Source organism: Lepidochelys kempii, chromosome 7, assembly GCF_965140265.1.
Source record: "Lepidochelys kempii isolate rLepKem1 chromosome 7, rLepKem1.hap2, whole genome shotgun sequence".
Lineage (NCBI taxonomy): Eukaryota > Metazoa > Chordata > Testudines > Cheloniidae > Lepidochelys > Lepidochelys kempii.
In genome coordinates, this window is record NC_133262.1 from 83,630,902 (window position 1) to 83,655,253 (window position 24,352).

Genomic DNA, 24,352 nt, shown 5'->3' on the forward strand with positions numbered 1-24,352 from the left:
GAGTAGAAGAGAAAGTGTGTTTGAGAGAGAAGAAGAGAGTGCAAAGGAAAGAGGCCTGCTTCCATTCCTCCCCCTCCCCCAGCTGCTGATCCCAAATTGGCTCCCAGAGTAACCTAACTGACATTCAGTGAATAGCATTTAGCCACCAGACTGTACCATTCAAACTTTCCACAGGGGAAGGTGAGAGCTGCTTGAAGAATTACAATTTAGTCTGATATCCCTTCCCTAAAGGGACTACATCCAAACCTCCAAAAACAATACAATCCTAAGGAATGACCAAACGAGTTTGTTGATTCTAAAGTGCGGAGCTCTGTAGGTTTGGCTGATTCATTTAAGTTGTTTTGGCTTTGTCTGTTCCTGCTATTCCCATCCTAGCTGCCATCTCTCCCCGCATCCTACCTTACCCCCCTCTTCCCTCCCCCAAGAAGTAAGGGACTGGAAGGCAACAGAGAGCTATGGAAGGGCAAGCAGTAAGAGGGAAAAGACAGGAGAAGGTAGACAACCCTGTGCAGCTTGAGTATTAGTGAGAGTATTAGTACAAAGCCAGGGGACCAGCTGCAGCCTCATGGGATTGTCCTGAAAAGATAACAGCAGCTGTAGGAGCACACAAGGGGGAAAATGATCAATCAATGATCTGCGCTAACTCTGAAGAGCTATCCTGCAGCCTGCGTTTTGCAGCATTTCTTGACAGCTTCTAAGGGAAAGGTCAGTGCTCTCAGGTCCTTCTAATCTGGGCAGCCTATCCCCTCTTCCCATCTTTCAAGTTTGATTTCACAAAGATCTGGAGAAAAGCAAAAGGCTTTAAAGCAGCCAGGGCATGAGGATGTGAGATGGTCTCAGATGCTGCTAAAATAAGATGATCACAGTCAAACCTGATCATTCATGATCACGGTCTCCGTCCGGGAGGGAAACAGCTCTGTGAATGTATCACTTACTGGTCTGCAGGTAGGGTTTTGGGGCAGTGGGCTGAGGAGATTAGTCAAAGGGAAACATATTTTAAGTGATTGTTCTGCATTGATTAGGTACTAAAATACTGAGTTTTCTGAAACTTTGTATTTGGTAGTATAAAACTGAGCCACTGAATTTTACATCCTTCTCCAGATAGGTAAAAGGTGGTTTTTTGTTTGGGTTTTTTACAGTTTCTTTTCCATATTAAGGAGAGCCGGGGACACTTTCCTAGCGTTCACCAATTTCAAGATACAATGAGAAGGGAAGAGGAAAGCCCTTTTCCATCCACACTGTGTCACAAGTGCACAAGCCACTGAAAACGACTTTCTTCTAGCAGAAGATCAGAAAAGGTGATGAGAACTTGTGAAAACGACTGCAAAAATGCACAAACCCACCCCAGACCTGCTATTTGGTGAGACCGAGGAGAGGAACTTTTTGTTCCATATTTTATGATGTTCCAAAACTATGACTTTTTCACTTTTGTTGCGAACATTTTACAAAATGAAACCCTTCACAACCTTCATCTGCGTGCTACAAAGATGTGATCTGAATCTGAATCATGGGCATATGCCAGTCACTTCATACTATATTTAATCAGATAGGGGCAATGTTTTGTATGGTGACTGGCAGATTGTTTGCTCTTCAACAGGCCTTTTATTAATACTGCTGGATTTCACTAGCTAATTGTGCCTGCTGTGGGAGCAATCACAGAATGGCAACTCTGGTGTGCAGGCAGGGCTGGGAGGAAATGGAGTGGCTAGTATTTTTAAAAATACTGCTGGGCAAATACGTTGTTAACATATTTACAGAATAATTTATCCAATTAATTTCCATGAGATTTTACAAAAAAGAAATTAAATTCTAAATTATTTGCCACCTCTAGTTGTATATGTGGCTGGATTGAATTCCACTTTCAATTCCAATGAATACATGCCAATTTTATATATACCAGGCACAAGTTGCTCAGCAGTAGTACAAAACTAATTTCAAATTGCTAGCTGCAGCCCTGGCCTGAATCTATCTGTTACCCAGAGCAGCCATTTCCTCCTGCACGGAACAGTGAACTGATGAAGGCCTTTGACTTTGTGTGGTAGCAAAGTGTCCCGCTTAGTATGTGGTATATGGGGGAGGTTCCCCTTCCTGCTCTGAAAGCCATTAATATGGAAAGTCCTTCACTCTAGTGAGTACCACACAACAGTTCCCAGCACTAGCTTGCTTTGGGGTCCAGGCTCTGGCAACACCATCTCAGAGACAGAGAGAGAGAGAGAAGGGCATGCAGCTGGGGAAGGGATGAGAGAGGTACAAGCAACTAAGGGAGGAAGCGATGAGATATAGGAAGGATCTGCAGAAAGAGAGCAGGAATATTTCTTCCCATACCTGCGAGTCTGTTTTAGTTTACCTGTGGATTAGGATGAGCACTCAGCAGGCTTTGATGGGAGAAGGGAAATCAATACACTGTCTCAGGAAAATAACAGTGGACATTAAATTGAGAGTGGACATTAGAGTGGAGGAAAACAGACATAATGGCAATACAGACTGTGCACAAAGTTGTCTGATTTATCAGAGAGATTCCATTCTTCAGTTCAGAGCTCAGGGGCCAAATGCACTCAATTACAGCAGTGTAAATTTGGAGCATCTCCATTCAAGTCAGTGGAGTTGCAAGAACACTAGTTGTAACCACGAGCATATATGGCCTACACCTGCTAGCACAAGTGACTTATGTTTGCAAATCCCTTCGGGTATTCTCAGCCTGAGATACTGGATATTGGCTGTGCAGCACTCTATACTGTCAAGCGCAAGAATTCAAAGCTCTTGAGACAGATCTCCACAAATGAAATTCGCTTAAAATCTAACACATTTTGGTTTTTTTTTCTTTGCCTTCTGGTTTTTGAACCTCTGTGCTGTACATGGGTTCATGTTTTCAAGCGTGGCTCTGTAACCATGAAGGCTAGGAATTTTCTTTTTCTTCCTTCCTTCCTTTTGAAAGCTGAGATTCTCATGTAATGACTTGAATCCAGGGACTGGATCCTTAAGAAAAAATACCAAATATTGCAAGATTTGAAACAGAATCACAAGAGCTGGCAAGACTAATCTCTGGTAGTGTTCACGTGAGCCAGAACCCTGTGAATCATGCTGAGAATACCACTCTGGAAATCAAAAGGATTCCCAACTGACTCAGTCAGTGGAAGGAGGACATGACTCAAAACCTCCCTCATCCCCGTGGATGGCTGGGAATGGAACTGCCACTGAGGCCATGTGAAAGGAGTGCTTTGGGTCACTCTCCGGTGAACACTGACAATAATGCTGGTGGTATCCCTGGGGGGCACTCAGCCACTTCTCCAATGGAGTTGTGGTAGCACGGCAGGGATGCCAGGGTGAGGGGGTGTGACGTCTGGAAAGTTTGCATTTTTTTAACATGAAAAATCTTTCCACTGAAGGTAGGCAGCTGGAAACCTCCAGAAGCACATCTGAACTTTGTGAAGAGGACTTCTGACCTTTCAACTCTGCCACGTGCTAAAGGAAATAATCTGATCTTGTGTAGGTAATTCGGTTCATGTGGTTTTCTTGGAGCTCTCCAAGTGAAGTCTGAGCTGTTTTGGCCGCAGCAGGGCAGCTTTGGAAACTACAGGTAATGTGGTGGCTTTTCCCTACTTGTATTGAGGGCAGTTTCTCCATCTGAAATAATTGTGAATAAACCCCTTTCATGAGAACCAACAGAAGGTGCGGGAAGGGCAGAGGCTGAAACAAAAGCAAACACATACCTTACCAACCTGAAAAAAGAATTCCATTGATGGGGGAAGGGACCGCCTCAGATCTGACATGACATTTAGTAAGATAAATAGGCCTAAGAAGCGATCCAGGGGAATGAGATTCTGACAGTGTCACAGGGGGACTGCATTATAGCTGTGTACATTGAATCTTAAGTCTGGTCACTCTCCATATGTTCTTCATCATACTAAATAGACACCGTCAGCCACAAGTATTGTTAGGGAGGGACTGGTTGGTTAAGTCATTATTAATGCTGGAATATGATGTGATTGCTTAATGATTGAGAGAGAGAGAGAGAGAGAGTGTATGTATGTAAAATGCTGTTGTCTTTTTTATTATAATCAATAGATATGCCTTAAAACTTTATAGACATTTAAAAAATTGTGGATTTTTATATTTTCACCTGTTTAAAAATGTTAGGACTGCATATTGTGGCGTTCTAGAGTATTTGTATAGCAAACATTTTGCAGTCGTGATTTAATCTTTGTAGAAATATGCAGCAGAATATTTTTCCAACTCTCAGTGTCACTGGTGTCAGGATATAGTGTCGTTCACACGCAGAATGGATTTGCTATATTGGATGTAGGGATTCAGCTAAAAGCTGCAAGTAAGCATGACTTAGCATAGTCACTTTTCCTGCTTCTCTCATAGAAATGCGGAGTTAGACTGTGAGTTGGATAGCTCCTCCCCAGCCACCTTGATAACTGTCCACCATGTCTGTTTCAACAGTACAAGCCTCAAGCTTCTATAAAAACAGCCATTTAAATGTTAGCTTCATAGATAAACCATCAAGGATATATGTGGGAAATATCCTATATCGTTCTGTGCATGTTGCTTGATTCAGCTTTCATTTGGATAAATTCATTATATAGTTAAGTCTCTCCACTGACTTTTACACCTGGGAGTTGCCTCTTTATCAATGGCTACCAGTACTTCCACTGAAAACCACCAACTGCAGCCTAACTCTTAGCTGTGGGTCAGACGTTGGCCCAGTTTTGCCTGCTTTGCACTGCTCTGGCAATGCAAAGCAACAATAATGCTGGCTTAGATGGCTGGTGAAGGATCCCACTAGCATGGGGGATTTCCTGAGTGATACCGAGCTGCTGTAGCTGCCCCTAGGCTACCTTCTTTACTGGTCCTCAGTGTAGGGGGCATGACTGGGGAATTTTTTTTTTTTTTAATAAGCTGGCTAAGGTGTAAAAATTTTGAAGGAAACTAACTCATTAGCCTGATATGAAAAACAGGGTTCTAAAGATAAAGAGAGAAAAAGATAGTCTTGTGGCTAAGGCATTGAACGGGATCAGGAGATCTAGGTACAATTCCTTACTCTGCCACAGATTTCCTGTGCGACCTTGGACAACCACAGAATCTCTCTGTCCCTCAGTTCCCCATCTGTAAAATGGGGATAACAGTACTTCCTTTGTATGTCTTGCTTATTATAGGCAGGGGGGCAGCATTGCCTATTATTAAGTGTACCAGGCATTTTGCATTATAAGTTGCTGTTTTCACTTACTTATAACTTTGTCAAACTTCAACTATCTGGGCTGACATTTTCCATACTGGATGTCTGCCTCAGACTGAATTTGTTTGGAAAATTTCAGCCAAAATGGGTCAGCCATTTCTGGGAATGAGGCTATGGAAAAGTACATTGTTTTGCTCATGTTAAATTCTTGAGACCTTTTCTTTGAAAAGCTCTAGCTCCCGTTTGGAGCAGGGACTTGAAATTTGGCAGGAGATGGCCTTTCTGTCAGGGATTGTGCCTTTGCCATCCCTATGGAAATCTGTCTTGATTTGGCCATGTTATAAGCCTTTCAAAAAATCGCAGTAATAGCGATGAAACCGCCTGGCAAAGAGTTCCATCTCCCTCTTCTGCTCGTCCACACATTGAATGACAACCTACTATTGCTATCAGTTACTTCAGGTCCACCTGGTTGATCCACCCCCGCTGACAATGCATGTGGGTGTCATTTTGATGCCACATGATGGAATTTCTGTTTTTTCAGTTTGGGTTTTTTTAAAAAAAAAAACAAGGACTTTATCCATAAAACTACATTAAAATAACATTACTAAGTTTGCAAAGTCTAGCACTCAAAATCAAGAAAATGCCAGAATTAAGGTTGCTTGTGTATATGCATTATTGAGAGTCTTAAATGACATGATCACAAACTATTTTTTTCCACAGCAACCCTGCCCCGTTCAGTGCACAGGATAGACAGTCCTCACTTGATGAACTGCTTATTCAAGATTTTGTTTTCTCCTCCTTGTTCACCATGTGGCCTCATGAATTATTGACTGTGTTGGGGCTTCTCAGGGCTACTGTAATATAATTATAATAAACCAATTAATAATAATTTTAAAAATATTTACCCAGCCCTTATATTTCTTGAAAATCCAAGCAACTCAGTGATGAAAAGAAATACATCTGAATTTTAAAATGAGTGTTTGAGAATGAGTGCACATAGCTGCATGGTTGTACTAAATGCCTTTAGAACGGCCTTGGTAGCAACATTTTCTGGAGTTTCACTGAAAAAATCCCCAAATTATCCAAACCTCCCCCCAATTATATTTGGTGAAAAATTCTGATGAATCAAAAAGACATTCTCTGTTTAAAAATGTTTTGATGGAAATGTTTCGACCAGCTCTAGTATTCCCTTACTTACACTTCGCTGCTGAGCTTTATATAATGGAGTTCCACTGGAATAGCCGCACTAGAGATGTGACACGCTAATTACCCAGGGCAATGCGGGAGGGGTGTGTTTTGCTCCACGTACCAATATGTGGCTATATATTCCCTTTAACAGATATTCCTGTCAGGAGGCTCTGTTGTTTTATATATCTGTATTTTAGTTCAGTGCACAGAAACTGTATTTAATAGATCTAAATTCCACCTTTTGTTGCACTGTCCCTACTGGTGTCTTGGAACAAACAGTTCCATAACCTTATGACACAGGCTTGCAGCCCTGTACTTCATTTCTAGAGAGTCCAAACTCTGGACTATCAGCCAGGGTCATTTAATTGACTAAAAATAAAAAGCCAGCTGCTTGTTAGAAGGTGTCAGAGTTACGAGTGAAATGAGAAGACATGCACTTTGCCCATGTGATGATGGGCCTCATGGAAACTTCACCTACCCTCACTTTTACTGGGGCCAGTGGAAGCTTCCTGCATCGTGTTTTTAGGTGCATTTTAGTACTGATGAAAGGTGCTGGGCTGGCAGCCTGGCAAACTGAAGTCTTCTCTTTATCCAAGGAACACATATATGACATGAATCTCACACACTGGCGTACTGATGTGCCTCAGCCCAGTTCTGGAGGAACCATCCTCAAAGGATAAGAAGGTCATTCCACTTCTAATCCCAAGTCGTTGTAGTCCTCCTTGCTGACGTTACCCACGTCAGTGCCAACTGGCACCAGTCATGAGGGTGGTGTTGGTGATGTGCACACCTCTGTGGCCTGAGGCCATCAGTCAATTTTACAACAGCTATGGAACCGCTTCTAGATGGTAATAGTTTAAATCACCTTATTTCTGTTCATGTTCTGCATTGCAGGAAAGATGAACACAGAGGATGTTGGGAATGAGACATCTCCAACACCTAGTATCCTTGGATTCCTTGTAACCACCACCAAGTTGGTCCCACTAAGTCCCGTGCCCCCAGGGGAGAAGCCAGACCCTTTGCCTATTATCATCGCACTCATCTGCATCTTTCTCCTCCTGGCTACCTGTCTTATCTTTGTCACTCTCTGCAAACCAGCAGCACTCGACCAGGCCCGCTATGGGCCACATGAGTGCATGCCCTACCACCCAGAGGATGCCAGTGAACCACAGCTAAGGTTCTGGAAGCGACTGGGCTCCCTAAGGCGTTCCATAAACAGCTTCAGGCGGACCCAGCCTGTCTCTCAGCACCATCGGACCTGCTCAAGAATGCCACCAGCCACCCAGGACTGGGACTTCATGGAGTCCACTAAAATGTGACAGCTGTTTCTCCACCATTCTGCTGCAAACACCAACTCATCTCATTGCACAAACACCCCATTCACTGCTATCAATGAGATCTCAAATCGTCCAATACCACTTTGCAGAGCACAGAGTCAGGGCAGAGACCTTGGGAGAGCAGAGTGGCAGCAATTCCCGTACCTATGGAAATCTCTCAAGGAGTCCCACAGCCCACAATGTGGGAGCATGAAGTTTGTAAAGACCAGCTGATGGAACCAGATTACACCAATGTGGTACTGTTTCTTGGGACCCTACAATCTGGAACTAACCAGCAGTGAGTGACATAAGACCAGCAACATCTGCTGGGGAAAGCATTTGACAGAAGGCATCACTAATTCTAAGGATCCTTGCAAAGTGTCTCCCTGGGGTTAAGGTGTCTATTTCTCCAAGTTTTGGTAGTTTGAAGTTTTTCCTCCATCTCCTTTACTGTAAAGACCCAGGGGTGCACATGCTGATGTTAAAATATCTGCCCTCTGTTCATTAACAGAAGCATTAGGGTATGTCTACATGTAAACCACAACAGTGGCACAGCTGCATCTCTGCAGTTGCATTCCTATAAGGCTTCAGTGAAGACACTACATACAACAAACAGGAGGGGTTCTCCCATTGGCATAGGTACTATGCCTCCCAGAGTGGCAGTAGCTAGGTCGATGGGAGAATTCTCCCATTGACCCAGTGCTGTCTAGAGTCAGGGTGGGTATATCGGCTTAACTGTGTCACTCGGGGGTATGGATTTTTCACACCCCTGAGCAACATAGTTATAATGACCTAATTTCCTAGTGCAGACCAGGCCTTAGCCATTACAGCTCTTAGTTCATGGAGAATAGACGCTCTCAAAGGTTTTGCCAAAGTCAGATAAAGACCCCAAACACAACTGTTTTACTTATGAAGAAGCACATGGTCCCTGTAAGCCAGGTGTGGGACTGTGGCTAAGTGGCCCTGTTCAGTTCACTGTATACACCCTGAGCCAGTACAGGTGGAGGGAAGCAGACCCAGTGCAAGGCACTGTGTTGAATTTGCAAGGAGGTGATGGGAGGAAGTGCCTTGCAGGTGTTGCATTCAGACCAGATCTCCCTTCAAATATTCAGCAATAGCTGATTCAGCACTTGGGCTGCCACCATTTTAAAGTTTGTTCTCTGGGACAAACAGGTCATGGCCTGATGCTGAGCCACCGTGTCACATCCCCCCACCCATGCCACCCCACAATGCTGTGATACATCACTGCCACCTTGCGTAAAAACATAACATGCTGACATTGTGTCAGTCTGGATGTTTTCTAGGAACCAATAATGTCCTTCAATCCTCACTTGCAACACATGTGCCATTTTAAAACAAGGACATACAAGCTGGGCTCCAAATGGTGCTGTTTGAGCACACTTTGTGGTGGAGGGCCCTTGCGCCTTGTGAGGGAGAAGACAAAGAAGGGAAAAAACTAGTGAGGATACTGGATCCCTCTCTAGGTCACAGAGAATAGGGAGTTCATTAACCCCTCTCCTCCCCCCATATTCACCAAATTCAAACATTTTCTTGAGGGCTCACTTATTTGCATCATCTGCATTAAGCACTAGCCTTTAATACTAGTAAGGAAAGTGAAATAAATGCTATTCTAAGCATTTCTGCTGGAAGCCTTGAGAATTTCTAACACGGGTGTCCCTGGGATCTTTTGTCTTTTAACCACTAACGATGCCCCTTTCTGGGACACACTGTGAAATGGAGCTTGAGGATGGGTGGCAGAGGATGTGAAATGGTGTTACTTCAGTTTTAATATGTGTCTTGAATATTGCAATTAAAATATTCAGGGTTGCTGTTTTCTGGTCTGAAAGGGGTAGGTCCAAATGACACCCATGGGAAGATTTCACAGATAGCTTAGAATATCAGGGTTAGAAGGGAACTCAGGAGGTCATGTAGTCCAACCCGCTGCTCAAAGTAGGACCAATCCCCAATTTTTGCCTCAGATCCCTAAATGGCCCCCTCAAGGATTGAACTCACAACCGTGAGTTTAGCGGGCCAATGGTCAAACCACTGAGCTATCCCTCCGCAGTTAGAAGGTGCTGCTTGGTTTCTTTTGAAGAATGTTGGGTAAGTCATGTAACATCTGTATCAAATGACTTGGGCAAGAGAGCAACAATCTCACTGGCTAACAAACACTGCGTCTAAGATGAGTGACCCAGGGTAAATCTATTACAGAAGTGTATTTCCTGAATTGACGTGTAGTCCTTTTAAGCAGATGTATTCCTTTATGTTTTCTATTGTATTTTACATTTTTGTGTCCTTACAAGCTTATTCTTTTAGCTGGTTTATTCTGGAACTGGGGCCTCATTATAATTCTGTAATGGTTTGGAGTTTGTGCATAGAAAATGTCTTCTCTCAGCTGGCCTATTCCTAAGCAGGTGTGTGCTAAATAAGCTCCACTGTACTCACTCTCTGTTCACCATGTAAAGTCTATGTACTCATCCTCGTGACACAATCTGTAGGTTGTTATACGTTTATATGTAATCATGGACTCCACAAATGTCTACTGAAAAACCACTTCAATAAATAAGCAGCAGGTTCAGGTAAACATGCTTGTGAATGCATTAAAAGGGCCTCTGGAGGGTTTCAACCACTGGCAAGTTGGCTGTGCAAGGATGAGCCCCTCATTTCTGCTGTAAAGGACATATGACTAGCATGGTAATCTACCTTCCCTTTCCCAAAGAAGTTCTCTAAAAAGGGCAGTATAAATAAACATAGCACGTTTGTATCTTAGGGACAGGTTTTCCAAAAAGCTCCACACCCGGCAGCTCCCATTTAGCTACTTAAATGAAGTGGCCATATTTTCAAAAGTGCTCAGTGCCTAGCAATGGAGACGCGCTCTTTCCACCGAGCATCTTGAGAACAATGAGAACTGCTAGGTTCTCATTTAGCCCAAAGGGTTCATGACACACAATTTAAAACACGGGGAAACATTAAGAGAAAGGAGAATGCATCTTCTTTAACTTACTCAGCTGTGAACATTTATTTTAAACGAAACCCACAAAATTATTTGTTTCCTGGGTTTGTTTATATCATCACTCTGACATCATTTAAACCCAGTTTAATGTATTTCATTTCCCTTTGGTTTTGTTTCAGGGAAAACAAGCTTTCCTGGAAGGTCATTAAAGCCTGTTTTACAGGCAAATTCTCTGGGATTACCACCTTCTTTCCTTTCCAGACTTTCATGTGCATTTCATTTCAGGGAGTATTTTAGAAAACATTGTATTGTCTTCTGTAGGAAAGCCGTGACTACCAGGTTCAGTTTTGTTTCCTAGTTATTATTGCGTTGCTCCACAAGATGTTATTATCAAAAGACAGGCAATCAGAACAGTTTCTGCATAAACACAGGGCAATTGTCAAACATGTATGTTCCTTCTGTTTAAAAACATCTTTTGATTTGCAAACATATTTTTGTTTCAAACTCATCAAAAGGGGCTAATCCACGTGATGAGACAGGGGCCTGGCAAGTTTGATAAGGAAAAACAAAGTAAAACACATTTTGAAGGTAAAGTATGGCCAGTCTATGCTCATCCAGATCAAATCCATCAAATGAATGAAAATAGGGTTAAGTTATGGGATTGCGCAGACTACATGAATTCCCGTAGGGGGTCTGAACAGCATCACTACATTACCCCGAAGCAGAAAGTTAATGCTGTGGCTGCTCCTCCAGAAGGGAGAGGGCTGGTTACAAAGATGGGGGAAAGTCCTTGGCACCCACCAAGATTCCTTTGTGCTTCCAGAGTGGCACAAAAGAAGCCTGTAGTCAGGTCTATGTGGGAAACTGAGGATTCCCCTTGTATGGGAGAATGCTCAGCGCTGAAAAACTTGCACAGGGAGCTTTATACCACTTGCTCCTCACTTCCTGGTGCAGAGGGTGTGGCCAGTGCAGCAGGGTAGAGATGGAGTACAATGTACTTCAGCAATCCTGGGCCAGCAGAACAGTCCCCAGTACCTGGAAGTTAGAGGCTGCTCTAACTTCACCGGGGCTGGTTTGCCTCCTAGCCAACTCTAAGATCAGGACAGGTGGAAAGAAAATGCATTACGAGAGAGCTTCATGGGGCTTGAGTGCAGCATCATAATTCTTGGCCTTTGCCTGGAAATGGGAGGTCGAAGAGGAGTCTGCAGGTGTATGTGAATACACACTTGAGAGAGGGACGTTTCCACCCTTACCCATAAGAACCTGGGTGTTACAGGTGTCCAAGTACAGACTGGTTACCAGCCCCATAACTAAGGGTGTCTTCATTATTCCCTCAAGGCAATCAGACATGCTTTGCAATCTCTTCCCTTTTGTCCACGGGGGGGGGGGGGGGGGTAAAGGCTGGAGTCATCCATTTTTTACTGATTATATCTTTTAAAATAGTTTGCTTCTGGATGTGGAGCTGAATTGACAGCCTGGAGAGCAGGGTCTCATATGAATTCAGAGATCAGGCACAACATGGGCAGCAACAGAGCCCAGTACTTCTTCCACGCTGCCCTGGTAACATGACTTGGCACTGATCTAGAGGGATCAGCTCTCGGGTAAAAGAGCAACTTAGTCTCCAGGCCTATTCAACCCTCGGATTCTCTACCTATGTATTTAGATGTATATGCACAGAATAAAAAGGGAACCAACTGTTATGCTCTGAGCACACTGGCATAATTTAAAAACTGCCCACACATCAGAAATAATACTGCAGCATAGCTAAGGCACAGCAAAGCCATTCAGCATAACCCAGACATAAAAAGCTAAAATTCAGACAAACAAGAGCATCATTTGTGGTGATTTTTTTTCTGTAGGGTTACATGTCCACTAGGAACTACTCAGACGGAACTCCTTTCACAGATGGCACCTTTAATAAGGGCCATTAGATGATAGTGACTTTCAGTTACTACCAACCTGGGTGGGATTCAACTAGTGACCAACAGGTGAAAGGCTCCACTATTTTTTTCCCCAGTGAATCAATTTGCCATCTCCTTCTCCTCCACGTGACAGGGACAAAGCCCTGTCACCTCACTGCCCCTTTTCCAGCACTAAGAGATGCATTTAAGGCATAAGAAGGCCTCACAGTGCATACTGCAAAGACTCCTTGGTGCCCGCTCCAGAAAACATTTGGTTTTGAAGTGAGGTTGGAAACCCTCAAAGGCTGAGTGAATACATGCATTCATTCCCCAGCTCATTCAGCCATTCAGCTCTACTGATGGCTAGTTCCAAAGGGGAAACAAAAATAAAAATGAGACTCCAAACCCTTCTCTCTCTCTCTTTGAAAATTTTATATCCTCTCAGCCTGTTAGCTCACTGGGAGGAGAGAAAAGACACTGCAGCCTCAGCCAGTGTTGCAATGAAAGCGGCTCTGTACTGTGGCACTAGTTGCCTGCTATTGAGGCCTGTCTCCTTTCCTATCTCACCATGGAAAATGTTACTTTACCCAAGCAGAATGGAAACTTTCAGAGTGCAGCTCTACTGCTGCTATGTCCATAGCCACATATATCAGCTGGGCGGGAAAGAGAAGAAAGGCCAAAGAAAGAGAAAAGAAGAGGCTTTCACAAGCAGAGTTTTTTTTCCCCCTCAAGAAGTGGGGTAAAGCAGTTTCCTGTTTTTTCTCTTCCAGGGTACCCTCCCATTCCCTGCCTTGCTCAGCATCCAAAAAATGAATGACTTCACTTGCCCAGATTACTTTCGCCCAGCCTCTCTCTGGTGTTTTTAGTCCATCAAAGGAGAGGAAGGTCTGGCTAGTGAGTGTACAGTATGGAATAATCCTAGACTAGCAGGGAGATGGATCATAGCCAGAGGTGGAAAGACCTGTTAAGTTCTGTACATCTTTGTCTTTCCAGCTAACAGTCAGAACGTGGCAAGAGGGAAGGGAGGTGAGATTCTCTTTCACACAGTAACACACTTCCTTTGGAGCCTGAGGGACAGGAGGGATACATGCCTGCACTATGCTGCTGGAGTCTGGGATGTTCTCAGGTACACTGGCCTCGTAACTGCTCTGAAGGAAGATAGGCCGATTGTCATTGACATCTAGTACAGTGATGTGCACAGTGGCTGTCCCAGTCCGCCTGTTCCCTGTGGGGCCATTGTCTGTGAAGAATAGAAAACACAAGGTGGTCCATCTCACCTCTTTCCTTCCCACAGACAGGAAGCACGTACTTCTCCTGTTGGGTGTTCACTATTCGTTGAGGATTACATTTCTACAAGATGAAAAGGCCTTTCCTCTTCTTACGCCAAGAGGTGGGCCACAAATGAGGGAGCTCCAGTTCTGCCACACCTTCCACAGGGAAACAGACTATGGCATCATAAAAAATGCATGCACTACTTTCTACACGGAATGGCCAATTAATCATCCATTAAACTGAAACTGTGAAAAGAAAGAGGCCCACATTTTCTCTCTCTCTGCCCCCAAACTCTCTTTTCGTCTTCATCTTCTGTGCAATTTCAAAATCCATGCAATTATTTTTCCTTTTAAGACAAATGTTCTTTTTCAATTAACCAAAAGAAAAACAGGAAAACAGCATCAGAGCCGAGCTCTGATGCAGCAGCATAAATCAATACGCATGACAATGCAGGAAACAAAATGATGGCATGAAAATGCAGTTTGGTTTCAAGACTCCAAGGTGTTACCATGAGCAATGAGAAATAAGAATTTAACATATTTTTAAAAACATACCTTAACACTTATCAGTTTTAAATACAGCAAACTGGGGGCCAGGAGACCTGGCAACTTAGAAAGACAGACACTCTGATAACTGCCTGAGGATCAGCGCTTATCCTTTGTTATTTCAGAAATGGTCACCAAATATCCAGCTGACTTGTATTACCAAATGCCAACGTAACCCTGCATGGGGTTCTTTGGAGATGGAAGGAGACAGAGGAGTTCCCTCTGCTTCTATAGCTAAAAGAGGGCCAAAATCCATAAGAGGGAGATAATATTATCCACAGCTGCAAACACTGGGAACTGCTGGTCTCCCAATATTGTTCCACCCCCTATATCATCTGGTTTTCACATGCATTCCAACAGTTTTCTGGTCTATAGAAAATTCCTACCTTGCCATTTATCTCCCCTTCCAAAGGCCAAGGCTCCTATAACCTAACACAGCACTGTAAGCCCTTGGTGATAATGGCCAGAAAATAGTTGGCACTGAGTTCCTTTGATCATGCCAGCTGGCTCCACAGTGTTAATCTGGCAGTAAGTGAATCAGGTTTTTGCATGGCACTTTCAGACTGATCTTGTTTCACCATAATTCCATAGTGAATATTTTCATTACGGCGGGATATACAGTAACAAGAGACTGAACTGCTTCCTTACTAGAAGGAGGGCTTTCCCGCCCCGATCACAGTAGACCAGTGCAGGGAAAGCCCTGGACTGAATGAACACAAATAAAGAATCCCCCTGCCACCCAGTAAAGGCAGGTCCCTCCACACTGGGGCTGAGATATATTAACAGAAGTGGGAAAGGAATCATTATTATTAAAACACATCTACTGACATTGACTTACATGGTGCTTACAGACAGTTCTCTCTCTCTCTCCAATGCACCCCAAGGAAGGCTTGTTTATAACCTAAATTGATTGCTTGAATAACAAAAACTGAGGGAAATCCTTACCTATAGCCTCCAGGACTAGGGTATATGATGCCATAGTTTCTCTGTCGAGATTCACTACTGTTCTGACCACACCATCTCTGAAGCCAACACTGAACTTACCATCCTGATTTCCACCTGCAGAAAAGCAAATGAAAATGTTTCAGAGACAGAGTGAGAAAACAGACACAAATTAAATAGTGACTGGAAACCTAACCAATATATTCTATTGGGAAAACACCACAGTAAAACCAAGGAGGGCTTTCTAGTTATGGCTCCATCTAATGGATGACAACACAATTATTACGCTGTTTGGCTCTTGAGAGCTGTTGGGAAGACATGTTTTTAAAATCATTATTGCACAACATTGTCTTGTACCTACTCTGACAGATCACATGAAGAAAGCAATCTCCAGGATACTGGATAAGGTAACGCAACCAAATTATGTCAACTGAAAGAAACATAGCACGTTTCCCACGACCCTCACAGCTGCCCAATGTAATGCAATTAGCTCAATCCCTCACACTACTCAGCGCAACACATTGCTACCCAAGTAACAAACCAAATGTCACAATGCTATGAGTTAATCAGTGCAAACCAACATAGCATGTCCTGATCTGCAACTCAGTCAGATACACCAGAACAACTCCATATCTGCACTCTTTCAAAGAGGATGGGAATGTTTTATATGGTAAAGAATGAACAGGCCAATGACTGCTGAAGTAAATGGCTCCCTTTTCCCCATCCCTCCAACTACTGGCCCAGGGCCTTTATTAGACACGTTACAGCCCCAACACAGGTTTTGGGAAATGCTGTGCTAAGTAAAGAAAGCCCAAATGGACACTTTCTGCCTCTGAAGAAAAGTGGGTTATTTCATACAATTTTCATAGTGTCCATGGGGAAATACATATGTATTTTTTTTTCTCGCTGGACCATAGGGACTGAGGGACAAAACACAGTGCAGCTATAGTAAGAAGAGTGATCATAATGTGATGTAACTGGTTTCTCTGTGTTTCCCTCTTCATGTCCAAGTCACATGTGCTCACTTTGCAAGTCAAAGTACTGGAAGGGATTTTTTTTTAACTGCAGGTGCAGAAAACTCAGCTTGGGATGTGAAGACCAAGTCGTGGAGTTTATTTTTGGCCTTTTTCTTCACTTTCAATATTAGAGATTCTGCAACTAGAACTCAACTGACTATTCTGGTGATGAATCCAGTTTGCTCTCCCATCACACTGTTGGCTCTGCAGTATTAACAGAAACAAAAGCATGTTTGTTTCAGTAATGGGAGTGGATACAACCTCAGAGGGGGAGGGATATGGTATTTTATATAAGAAAGTGCTATTTTTACAGACATGCTTCCAACCATAAATGCACTTTAAATGAATTGTGCCTTATGACTTAGTCACATATCTCACAGCTGCACTCAGCCAATCCTCTTGCTTTCATGATGCTGAGAGGCAAGATGTGGCAGGGGGAGACCTGGAAAGAGTTCTGGTTCCGATTTAAACCAAAAACATATGAGTGAGAATCAGAATGTATAAGAAGAATGCAGAGAAGTCATGCAGGTACAGCACTTCTATCCCGGCTAAAGGATGGGACTACTTAACAGCTAAAGCGAATACAAATTTGGGGCATCATCCTCACTTTTGTACAGAAGAGGGCAATAATGCACAATGTTTGGAACCTCTGGAGAGAGCAGAGCTTATGCGTGGAACATCATTCCAAAGCTTTTCAGAAGCATGAACAACAAACTTACTGTCTTGTATATCAAAACCACACAGCAAACTCCTCAGAGAGCACCATCTCCAATAACACCTACAAACACCACAAAAACATCGCCATCAAATAGACACATGCCACCTCTGCAAACCAAAACATCCTTCTCCACCTCTCCCATACAGAACACATCAGCACATTCACATTCCCTCTAGCTCCTCTGTCCCCATGCCATTGCCAGCATTCCCACTACTCCATGGGGGTGGAGCCATCTTAACAAGGAGTTTCAAATGTCTATTTCCCCATCCCTGGGTGTCACTGGAAGTTGTGACCAGCTGCAGCTTGTGCCTCCCCTCCAGAGGGTTGGGTCTACTCCGTGCTAGGTATAGTTGGAGTTATGACCGGAGTATTCCAGAAAAATGGGAGTGGAAAGGGACCTGAATCTAACAGCTATATCAAACGTGCCCTACGAGATAGGAGGCAGCACATTTTCATGTCAAAAAGAACAGGAGGACTTGTGGCACCTTAGAGACTAACAAATTTATTAGAGGATAAGCTTTCATGGGCTACAGCTCACTTCTTCGGATGCATAGAATGGAACATATAGTAAGAAGAAATATATATACATACAGAGAACGTGAAAAGGTGGAGTAAGAGATGTCCTCTTCCATGCCTGCCTGAATACAGCTCCCTTGGCAATGCTTCACCTGACCTTGCAAAGGAGACCAACAATTCCTGCTTCAAGCCCTCATGCTCATGTTGTGCAGACACACACAGCTGATTACGCTTTCTGGTTGATGAAGCATAGATAATTCTCAGCCTCAAACAGTTTTTCAGTCATTTGCAAAGCATCATAGGAAAATGTAAGCAAATCAGCCTTGCAAAGCAACAGCAGGATGAAAAGCCCTTTTGGCTGTCTGATTTGCATATGTTTTACCCACAGTGCTTTGCATCATGACTCTGGAACAGGTCTAAGGATGGATTGGTGTTCTCCACTGCACAAAGATTAATGGCACAGCCAAGATATATCAGAGATAAGAAAGCGTAGAAATATTTGGTACCAGTGATGAAGTAACTGAGCTCAGCATTCAGACCCACATCAGCATCAGTGCAGTTCAGACGGACCACTTTGAAGTCCCGGCGTATGTTCTCAGGTAGGGAGACATTGTAGACAGCTGGGAAGAAGGTGGGGTTCTCGTCATTCACATCCAGAACTGTAACAGACAGCGGAGGGTCAAGTATGCCCCTTGCCTATGCACCCAGTTAAATCTGCTGTTCTTAAAAGGCCACTGCCAACTACCAACCTCTCAAACTCATCCCTTCACTGGTGATTGTTCTGAACTTTCCATTTTTACAATTCCTTTATTGTTATTTATTATTTGTATTGAGGGGTTGCCTAGAGGTGCCACTCAGGATCAGGGCCCCATTGTGTTAGGTGCTGTACAAACACAGAATGAAAATACCATTCCTGCCCTGAAAGGCATACAAGAGTTTATAGTACAAGTAGTTTCTCAATCAGCACAGGACAGGAAATATTCTGAGGGACAGACATACAGAGACAGTCCCCATTGCTTCCCAGGGCAGGAGGGAAGAGAATCTGGGGCCTAGAGGTAGATGGCCTAGCCAGCTCCTGATGCATGGCAGAGAGGATGCTGGGGCTATAGGTGCAGACAAAGATCCTGCCACACCCTGGACTTAAGGAACTGTGGGGTTATTTCTTAATCATGTTTATCGTAGGCTCTAAGCACCACAACATAATTAAATGTAACATCCATGTAGGGAGAAAAATGCCAAATAGACTCACCACCATAGAATTTAACTTCAAAAAGGGGAGCCACACAAAAATGAGGAGGCTAGTTAAATGGAAATGAGAAGGAAGAGTCACAAGGGTGAAATGTTTGCAGATTACATGGAGACTATTTAAAAACACCATAATAGAGGTTCACACTAAACCTATGCACCAGATTAAAATAAACAAGCAAAAATACATCAAACTGTAAGAGGACCAAAAAACTAAAAAAACTAAAAATGCCACCATGGCGAAACAGCAGAGTGAACCAGGCAGTTAGAGGTAAAAGGGCATCCTTTAAAAATTGGAAGTCAAATACTAATAAGGAAAATAGAAAGGAGCATAAACTCTAGCAAGTCAGAAGTATAACGAGGCAGGCCAAGAAAGAATTTGAAAAGCAACTATCTAAGGACACAACAACTAACAGCAATTTTGTTTTTAAGGTACATCCACAGCAGAAAGGCTGCTGAACCGTCAGTGAGGCCACTGGATGCTCGAGGCGCCAAGCGAGCACTCAAAGAAGACAAGGTAATTGAAGAGAAGCTAAACTAATTCTTTGCATCGGTTTTCCCTGCAGAGGATATGGGGGAGATTCCCACAGGCAAGCCATTCTTTTTAGGTGACAAATCTGAGGAACTGTTCCATACTGAGGTGGCAACAGAGGTGGTTTTGGAACAAACTGATACATTAAACAGTAATAAGTCACTAGGACCAGATGGTATTCACCCAACAGTTTTCAAGGACCTCAGATATGAAATTGCAGAACTACTAAGTGTTGTATGTAACCTATCACTTAAATCAGCCTCTGTGCCAGATGACTGGAGGGTAGCTAATGTAACACTTGTTTTTAAAAAAGGCTCCATAGGTGATCTTGGCAATTTCAGCCTGTTAAGCCTAACTTTTGTCAACCAGACAAAATTTGGTTGAAACTATAGTAAAGATCAGAATTATCAGACATAGAGACAAACACAATATGCTGGGGAAGAGTCAACACTGCTTTTGTAAAGGGAAATCATGCCCCACGAATCTATGAGAATTCTTTGAAGGACACCACAAATATGTGGACAAGAGTTATCCAGTGGATATAGCGTACTTGGACTTTTAGAAAGCCTTTAACAGGGTCTTGCACCAAAGGCTGCTAAACCCTGGTCTACACTAGGACTTTAGGTCAAATTTAGCAGCGTTAAATCGATGTAAACCTGCACCCATCCACACGATGAAGCCCTTTATTTCGACTTAAAGGGCTCTTAAAATCGATTTCCTTACTCCACCCCTGACAAGTGGATTAGTGCTTAAATCGGCTTTGCCGGGTCGAATTTGGGGTACTGTGGACACAATTCGACGGTATTGGCCTCCGGGAGCTATCCCAGAGTGCTCCATTGTGACTGCTCTGGACAGCACTCTCAACTCAGATGCACGATTGTTTGCTGTTGCTCTGACGCAGGGGGGGCGACTGATGACACGGCTTACAGGGTTGGCTTACAGGGAGTTATAATCAACAAAGGGGGTAGCTTTACATCAAGGAGTATTTCAGGCAGGACTTCGCGGAGGGTTCCAATAAGAAATGGTGGTGCACCTAAGTTATTGTTCTTATTGGAACAAGGAGGTTAGTCTGGCCTCTGATTGATACATGGCTAGATTTACCTCGCTGCACCTTCTCTGTGAGTGACTGCAGTGTGACCTAGAGGAATGAGTCCCCTAGACGGGGGGCTGGGGGGTTTGCAAATGAGTACAAAACAAATCTGGTCTATTTCTTGTTTTGATACACTCCATCTATCTTTTACATCTTTGGCTGGCAGCAGACGGTGCAGAAGGACTGCATGCCATCCACATCTCATGGCTGCTCGGCAGAAGTTGGTACAATAGGACGGCTAGCCATCCTCATCTCTTGTCTGCCCGGCAGAAGATGATGCAATAGGACTGCTAGCAATCCGTATCGCCTGCCTGCTCACCATAAGATGGTTCAATAGGACTGACTGCAGGACTAAAGAGAATGACCTGATCAAGTCACTCCAAATTTAGTCCCTGCACCCATGTCTGCCCAGGCATTCCTGATCGACTTCACAGAGGCGACCAGGACACCTCGGACATGACGATGACGGCTACCAGTCCTATCGCACCGTCTGCTGCCACAAGGCAATGGGTTGCTGCTACTGTGTAGCAATGCAGTACCGCTTCTGCCAGCACCCAGGAGACATACGGTGACAGTGAGCTGAGCGGGCTCCATGCTTGCCATGGTATGGCGTCTGCACAGGTAACTCAGGAAAAAAGGCGCGAAACGATTGTCTGCCCTTGCTTTCACGGAGGGAGGGAGAGAACGGGGGCCTGACGATATGTACCCAGAACCACCCGCGACAATGTTTTAGCCCCATCAGGCATTGGGATCTCAACCCAGAATTCCAATGGGCAGCAGAGACTGCGGGAACTGTGGGATAGCTACTCAGAGTGCAACACTCCGGAAGTCGACTCTAGCCTCGGTACTGTGGAAGCACTCTGCCGAGTTAATGCACTTAATGCACTTAGAGCATTTTCTGTGGGGACACACACACTCGAATATATCAAACAGATTTCTAAAAAACCGACTTCTATAAATTCGACCTAATTTCATAGTGTAGACATACCCTAAGGAAACCAAGCAGTCATGGTGTAAGAGGGAAGGTTCTCTCATGGATCAGTAACTGGTTAAAAGGTAGGAAATAAAGGATATGAATAAATGGACAATTTTCACAGTGAAGAGAAGTAAAGAGCAGGGTTCCCAAGGATCTGTACTGGGATCAGTGCTGTTCAACATATTCATAAATGATCCGAAAAAAGCGGTGGAACAGTGAGGTGGCGGAATTTGTAGATGATACAAAATAACTCAAGATTGTTAAGTCCAGAGCAGATTGTGAAGAGCTAGAAAGGGATCTCACAAAACTGGGTCACTTGGTGACAAAATGGAAGATGAAATTCAATGGTGGTAAGTGGAAAATAGTCCACATTGGAAAACATAACCCTAATTATACATACTGTGACAGGGTCGGGCCAGATGGCTATAGGAGAGTAATAGAAGGCAGATATATTAGCCCCAGGCTAAGTAGGTCCCTTTTCCCTGGGTAAGGTAACAGGGAAGGTTCCAGAACAATCAGGAACCTTCTGGAGACAATTAAGACAGGCTGATTAGAATACCTGCAGCCAATCAAGAAGCTGCTAGAATCAATTAAGGAAGGCTAATCAGGGCACCTGGGTTTTAAAAAGGAGCTCACTTCAGTTTGTGGTGTGCATGTGAGGAGCTGGGAGCAAGAGGCACTAGGAGCAGAGAGTGAGAATGCAGACTGTTGGAGGTCTGAGGCATACAAGCATTATCAGACACCAGGAGGAAGGTCCTATGGTGAGGATAAAAAAGGTGTTGGGAGGAGGCCATGGGGAAGTAGCCCAGGGAGTTGTAGCTGTCGCACAGCTGTTCCAGGAGGCACTCTAGATAGCTGCATTCCACAGGGCCCTGGGCTGGAACCCAGAGTAGAGGGCGGGCCCAGGTTCCCCCCAGATCCTCTCAACTCCTGGTCAGACACAGGAGTTGTAGACCTGGACTGTGGGTTCAGAAAAACGGCCAAGCTGAGGGCTGCTGTGAAGCTCCAAGGCGAGCAAATCCTCCAATAAGCGCAAGACCTATCAAGGTAGAGCAGGAACTTTGTCACAATACAAAATAATGGGATCTAAATTAGCTGTTACCACTCAAGAAAGAGATCTTGGTGTCACTGTGGATGCTCCCTGCGAACATCCACTCAATGTGCAGCAGTCAAAAAAGCTAACAGAATGTTAGGAACTAGTAGGAAAGGGATAGATAATAAACATCATAATGCCTCTATACAAATCCATGGTACAACCACACATTAAATACTGCACGCAGTTCTCAAAAAATATTAGAACTGACAAAGGTACAAAGATGGGCAATGAAAATGATTAGGAGTAGGAACAACTTCCATGTGAGAAGAGATTAAAAAGGTTGGGACAGTTCATTTAAGAGAAGAGAGGACTAAGGGGGGATATGATAGATGTCTATAAAATCATAAATGGTGTGAAGAAAGTGAATTGGGAAGTGTTATTTCCCCCCCTCATATAACATAAGAGCTAGGGGTCACCCAATGAAATTAATAGGCAGAAGGTTTAAAACACACACAAAAGGAAGTAGTTCTTCACATAATGCACAGTCCACCTGTGGAACTCATTGCCATAGGATGTTGTGCAGGCCAAAAACATAACTGGGTTAAAAAAAGAATTAGATAAGTTCATGGAGGATATGTCCAGCAATGGCAATTAGTCAGGACGATCAGGGTTGCAATCTCATGCTCAGGGTATGTCTAAACCTCCAACTGCCAGAAGCTGGGACTGAATGACAGAGGATGGATCAGTCGATAATTGCCCTGTTCTGCTCATTCCTGCTGAAGCACCTGGCACTGGCCACTGTCAGAGACAGGATATGGGGCTAGATGGACTATTGGTCTGATCCAATATGGCTATTCTTAGGCTTATGTATGGCTATTAAGTAAACTTACATGAATTAAAACACTAGGTCAGCTCTGAGAACCCAACCCCCAAGCAACACAGAAACTCAGTCCCCTTCAGGCAAAGATCCAGGTAAACAGACTGTCCTTGCAACACACCCTGAAAGGAACAGAAATGCCAGGGCAGTCAGAGCAATGGAGGAAACAAATCCACAAATCTAAGTTCTCCCCACCTCCACTGACAGTGCCATGCCTTCATTTTCTCAGTGCTCATGTCTGGGCACTGCTAGCATGAGCACCCCAGCTGATCTCACTTATGAGGAAGACATACTCCTAAACAGTGTAGGGACAGCAGTACGAGGATAGCCCCCTCCCGATGCATGGCAGTGGGGATTCTGGGACTTGGGGTATGAAAACAAGTCCTGCCCTGCCAGTCAGGTCTAGGAAAGAACGCCAAGTGTTGGCGTGAGTGTAACGGCCTTGGGATGCCCAGCCCTGCAGTCACCTCTGACAGTCAGGGTGCTGGTGGAACTCTTGGACGGCACTCCCGCATCACTTGCTACCACCCTGAGGTAATACTCGGAGATCCTCTCCCTGTCCAGCACTGCCGTGGAGTTGATGAGCCCACTGCTGCTGTTGATGAGGAAGTCCATTCGGGGCATGCCCACCTGCATGCGGTAGGTCACCTGCCCATTCAGACCCTCATCCAGGTCTATGGCCACCACCTAGTGAGGATGGAGGGGAAAAGCGAGAATGAGAAAGAAACCGACATCACACTTCTCATATTAGAGCCCTGAATGCGTTGCCTTGGTCAAAATAAAATAAAAATACGTAAACTTTAGACCTAGAGAGCGAGAGAGTCCATTTCCCACAGTCTCCGAGTTAAACACAAAGGGTACTTTGACTGTCACATCTGCTAGTGGTTACAGTATATAGAACCCATGGTGTGTCACATCTGTGGGGAGAGGTTTCAGGAGTGGGAGTTCTGCTACTTAGTACTTACAGAGAGTGCTTAGCAAACATTACTTAACCCCTGCACAGCTCTTAGATGGCCAGTACTGACATTTCATTTCTGCAGGTGGAGAAAT

General features: G+C 44.1%; 2 protein-coding genes across 14 annotated transcripts in view; one reads left to right on the forward strand and one right to left on the reverse strand.

Moving 5' to 3' along the window:
• CDH23 (cadherin related 23) overlaps positions 1 to 24,352 on the reverse strand; it is a 521,149-nt gene that overhangs the window by 130,478 nt on the left and 366,319 nt on the right. For all 13 annotated transcript variants that reach the window (XM_073353546.1, XM_073353545.1, XM_073353548.1 and 10 more), the window contains 4 exons: positions 23,770 to 23,989; positions 18,053 to 18,205; positions 15,300 to 15,413; positions 13,629 to 13,777 (listed from right to left, as the gene is read on the reverse strand). In XM_073353546.1, coding sequence (XP_073209647.1) covers positions 13,629 to 13,777; positions 15,300 to 15,413; positions 18,053 to 18,205; positions 23,770 to 23,989 — 636 coding nt within the window. The remainder of the gene's footprint in view (positions 1 to 13,628; positions 13,778 to 15,299; positions 15,414 to 18,052; positions 18,206 to 23,769; positions 23,990 to 24,352) is intronic.
• On the forward strand, positions 452 to 10,267 carry C7H10orf105 (chromosome 7 C10orf105 homolog). Its single transcript, XM_073354924.1, has 4 exons — positions 452 to 705; positions 1,140 to 1,360; positions 3,387 to 3,577; positions 7,262 to 10,267. Exon 4 carries the CDS (start codon positions 7,267 to 7,269, stop codon positions 7,684 to 7,686), a length of 420 nt encoding a protein of 139 aa, XP_073211025.1. The 5' UTR covers positions 452 to 705; positions 1,140 to 1,360; positions 3,387 to 3,577; positions 7,262 to 7,266; the 3' UTR covers positions 7,687 to 10,267.

Coding starts and splice junctions, on each gene's coding strand:
- C7H10orf105 (XM_073354924.1), top strand. CDS start 7,267: ATGAACACAGAGGATGTTGGGAATGAGACATCTCCAACACCTAGTATC.